The 4,815-nt window shown below is 42.2% G+C and overlaps 1 protein-coding gene across 1 annotated transcript; it reads right to left on the bottom strand.

The window, feature by feature from the left end:
- Positions 1–29: 29 nt before the first annotated feature.
- LOC107752381 (14-3-3 protein gamma-B) lies at positions 30–4,287 on the bottom strand. Its single transcript, XM_016568336.1, has 2 exons — positions 3,897–4,287; positions 30–850 (listed from the first exon to the last, which is right to left on the bottom strand). Exons 1-2 carry the CDS (start codon positions 3,981–3,983, stop codon positions 194–196), a joined length of 744 nt encoding a protein of 247 aa, XP_016423822.1. The 5' UTR covers positions 3,984–4,287; the 3' UTR covers positions 30–193.
- Positions 4,288–4,815: the final 528 nt, after the last annotated feature.

Genomic DNA, 4,815 nt, shown 5'->3' with positions numbered 1-4,815 from the left:
TATATATATTTCTGTATATATTCAAACTAGGACTTCAGCCCCCCCCCTCCCCCTTTACCGCCCTTGATATTTTTTTTCTTTTAACTCGTGGAAAAATAAAGAACTGCTGCTGCAGAGGAAACCATGGCAAAAGCTGCTGCCAAAGTCCACCAGCCATTTTTATATTTCTAGATCTTCTAGAACTTGTCTACTTTTAATTGTTGCCCTCGCCACCCTCATCATCTTGCTGGTCACTCGTCCACAGCGTTAAGTTGTCTCGGAGGAGCTGCATAATGAGGGTTGAGTCTTTGTAGGAGTCCTCATTGAGGGTGTCGAGCTCGGCGATGGCGTCGTCGAAGGCCGTCTTGGCGAGATGACAGGCCTGCTCCGGAGCGTTCTGGATCTCGTAGTAGAAGACCGAGTAGTTGAGGGCCAATCCCAGCCGGATGGGGTGAGTGGGCTGCATATGCTCTTTGCTGATCTCGTGAGCCTCGTTGTAGGCCTTCTCGGAGGATTCCACCACGGTGGAGCGCTTCTCGCCCGTGGCCACCTCGGCCAAGTAACGGTAATAGTCTCCCTTCATCTTCAGGTAGAAGACCTTGCTCTCGTGCTGAGTGTCGCTGCAGTTCTTGATCAGGAAGTTATCCAACAGGTTGAGCACGTCTTGGCACACGGCCTCCAGCTCCTTCTCAATCTTCTCGCGGTAGGCCCTCACCATCTCGATCTTCTTCTCGTTGCCATCCGCGGATGTCTTCTGCTCGATGCTGGAGATGACCCTCCAGGATGAGCGCCGAGCGCCTACGACGTTCTTGTAGGCGACGGACAAGAGGTTCCTCTCTTCGTTGGACAAGGCCTCGTTCAACTCGGTTACCTACAAAGGAAGGAAATAGAACGCTGTTTGAGGAAAGAGACGTACATCATCCAGCAAGGTAATAACAAGCTTTTCTTGTTACGCAACTAATTTAGCGATAAAATGAACGTGCAACAGTTAATGTTTCAGTTGCATAATGATAATATCCACAGAGAGCTTCATCGGCTGGCAGAATGCATTGTGCAGCCATGAGCTCGAGCTATATGCCAAGTGCAGTTTCCATGGCAATTGTCTCATTTTGTACAGTAGTCCAACTCTATCTAGTGAGATGACAGAGTGCTAGCGCTACACAATACACTAGAGGTGAAATCACTTCAGCCGAGAGTGGGGGCAGGGGCGGGAGGCGAAATGTTCCCACATACCCTCCAGGGCAGCTGCAGTGTAAGTTAACACGATCGCTGTGCGGCAGTTCATGTGTTACAGTGGCCTTCTCGCTGACCTTTTCTCTTGCCAAACTGGGACGGCTATACTACATATGTAAAACGGGTTTGATTCCATATTTTCACGAGGATAAGTCATAAATCACTCATGTCAACTACAGATCTCCTTCTAGTCAACAGAGCCTCTTTGTGGTGCAATTACATAATATCATGGGTTAAATTGTTTTCTGTACTCTCTTGAAAATAAAGGTTTCAAAACGGTGTTTTCGCAGTGATGCCACATTTTGGTCTTTGTGTGAAGAACATTTTAATAATCTGAAGAACCTTTTCCACTATAGATAACCTTTTTTGGAATGGAAAGGTTCCATGAATGTTAAAGGTTCTTCATGGAACCATCAAAGCCAATAAGGACCTTTATTTTTGTAAGTGTACCACTTTTCAAATGCCATGTGCTTCAGATCAAGGTGTTTGATTTTAGCTACCAGCCACAAAAGCTAAAATTATTCCCTCAAAGTCCTCAGAATACAAAGAGAACTGAATTCAAAGGCAGCTTAGACAATTCAATAAAGATCAGAGTAGGAAACAGGAACACTGCTCACACAGGAAGACGGGACTCATTACGAAACAGAGGCAGGAGGATATGAAATGGTTTTATTTAAACACACGTATTGCTATTTACGCAATATTAATTTGGCATGCCTTTCACAGACAGATAGTAACAGATATTTGTGGTGGGTGATGGGTAACCTTGTTACCTAGGTAGCCGTGTTGCAATCGCATGCAAATATTTACATGGAAGGAAGACTTTCACAAATGTAAAGTAAGAACTAGATGATCTCACTCCAATGTGAAGTTTGAAGCTTGGCCTATTGCTGCTTGTCTCTTTGGCCGGACGCATCAAGATAATGAAGGCCTGTGGGCACTTTCCCATCAGGTCTGTGGCTAAATGGGCTTTTATCTATAGGACTGAAGTAACTTTAGAGTCAAACTGCTTTTAAATCTCCCCCACTGATCCATGAAGCTAAAATTGCCTGTCCTGCATACACAACAATCTTTGCAAGGATGGGAACATTCCCTTTTAACAGCCATTTGAGATTTAGACCAAGGTAATATGGCTCTAAGATAATACAACCATTTTAGCTAAATTGATCGGGTGGATCTTGTCTGTCACTACTCTATGTTTCAATCAATACACTTAATCTAATATTGCACATTTTGGTATTAAATCAAGACTTTATTGTAAAACACTGCTAATGAGTGCCAACACATCTGGGGTTGTAAATTAACAGATTTTGCACCCAGTTGCTTTATGACTGTTTCAGTATGAAGATCATTTATTGGACAATGAACAAAGAACAAAGAGTATTGAGGCAGACACATCTACATGTCATTTTTAATTAAGTCAGAAACGTATTACCACGGGTAAGAACCATTCAATCACTCAAGAAATAAGAGATGCTAGACGACACCCCTCCAGAAAAAAAGCATGATGCCAACCCTTGACGAAGCAGAAACGGAGGGGTCCTCCTCAATTTCCATAAGCCTGTGTAAGAATTGTCTCCTAAATGCCCTCACCCTGATGGTAATATAGTCAGGATGCTGACAGTGAAGAAGCGTTAGAGATGCAGATGTTCCCCTTTCCCCTCCTCAAGAAGCCCTAAGGCCTTGAATGTATTCATTATGGTGCCCTGTACATTCACCCACTCAAATACTGTTAAAATATACATAGAAATAATATTCACTATGAATTAAAGAGATCCCATTGCCTTTAATAATCTATAAATCGGTAGGTTTGAAACAAGAAGGAATATCCAATCTGAATCATGGACCTTACTGCAATATGACAAGGATGGAAGATTCTAGAAGGAATGCTGCTGCCTCTAACGTTGGTTTAGAGGAAATATCTTAATATCTCCCATATGTGGATAATGAATATGGGAAGTCATAACTAAATTGTGAGGATGCTTTAGAAAAAAAAGGCAGTTGGAGTTTATATATGCTGGTGATGGAAAATAAATATCTGATGCATTTATGACAGTATGCTTGGGTAATGAACAACAATGACAAAACGCCTATTTCTAGTGTAAAATCAAATACTAGCCATTACACTGCGTTTATGAGCATGAATGTGCAGTTACGCAACACAGCGATTGAAAAAAAAAATAAAGTGCAAAATATTGATTTTTTTTTGTATTTCAATAATGCTGAAAGCGATGTTGAAACATCTTTATACACTGGTCCTGTATCGTCTCATTCATTTGATTGTGGGCTCGGGTAAGGCAGGAGACACCGCCCAAGATCCAGACAGTCTACACCCGATCCACTGCACTCTCATTAATAAAGCACTGATTTACCATAGATGAACACCCAAAAATTTATTATACGACATCAAATTAAAGGCTCCCGTTACATGCCATTATTTTACTGTAACTCAACCTATATGATCATTCACCATTACCATTTTTTCTCCAAATGGATCGAACGTATAGTATGCATAATACGACAATTATATATATATTATGTATTTTATATTTATATATATAATTCTATATTATTTATGTATTGTATGATAGATAGATAGATAGATAGATAGATTTAGCGAACGTTGGTCAAACTAAGTCATCAAACAAATAAAACCCCAAGGGTAAATTGAAAGAATGACTTACCGATTTCATGGCTGCTGCCATATCATCATATCTCTCTGCCTGCTCAGCCAGCCTGGCTTTTTGAACCAGCTGCTCGCGGTCAACCATGTTGGATGGTATGGATGATATATTGATATTATTTGTTTTTGGGGAAGAAACAGTAATATTGTATGAGCTATGCGGTGTAATTCAATGAACGAGAGCCTCTCTGCAGCTGTTCCTTGCTGTCTGAGCTCGTGCCGACGGGCCACCCTCGCCCCTCCTCACGAGCTGGAGGGCTACGTCAGGGTTCTAAACGTGGGTGCTATGGCAAGCTGGTAGGACATTTATTCCTTTAAACTAACTAGTATGCCTGTCTATTGTTACCATATGGCGCTTTTCCACTGCATGGTACCGTGTGTCTCACTTTTGGGGGGTTTTCCACTGTGTACAGGTCCTAACTGTTACCACCTCGGCTGAGGTTCCAAGCGAGCCTACCACTACCAAAATGTGACGTGTAAACCCTGCTGATCACTGATTGGCCGGAGAGAATCCCACTACCTGCACTAGATTACATCAGCACAGCCAGCCAGGATCGAATGCAACTTTTTTAAAACGAATGCAACAGTTTTGAACAAGCGCACCTTTTTTAAACAACAAAATAATGGCTGTTTCGTGGTCTTTTGAGGAAGTACAGACGTTCCTCTCGTTGATAGGTGAGGAGCGGATCCAGCGAGAGCTTAATGGGACGACGTGGAATAAAAATGTTTTTCAGGAGGTCGCGGCAGTAGAGGTGGCGCAACTATAACAACATGTCTATAATCCCACCCACTCTAAAGCGGTACTAAACTGCAGTGGAAATGCAAACTGAGCCGAACCGTACCATGCAGTGGAGAACAGTGTTGGGAGTAACGCATTACAAAAGTAATAATATTACAGTAGTATATTACTTTTTGCTGTA

The sequence above is a fragment of the Sinocyclocheilus rhinocerous genome, unplaced genomic scaffold (genome assembly GCF_001515625.1).
Source record: "Sinocyclocheilus rhinocerous isolate Xijiao unplaced genomic scaffold, SAMN03320098_v1.1 scaffold1613, whole genome shotgun sequence".
NCBI lineage: Eukaryota > Metazoa > Chordata > Actinopteri > Cypriniformes > Cyprinidae > Sinocyclocheilus > Sinocyclocheilus rhinocerous.
The sequence above is the reverse complement of the archived record's forward strand: the minus strand, read 5'-3'. Positions and strand labels throughout refer to the sequence as shown.

Coding starts and splice junctions, on each gene's coding strand:
- LOC107752381 (XM_016568336.1), bottom strand. CDS start 3,983: ATGGTTGACCGCGAGCAGCTGGTTCAAAAAGCCAGGCTGGCTGAGCAG. Junction 851..3,896: donor TGGCAGCAGCCATGAAATCG/GTAAGTCATTCT, acceptor CTTCCTTTGTAG/GTAACCGAGTTGAACGAGGC.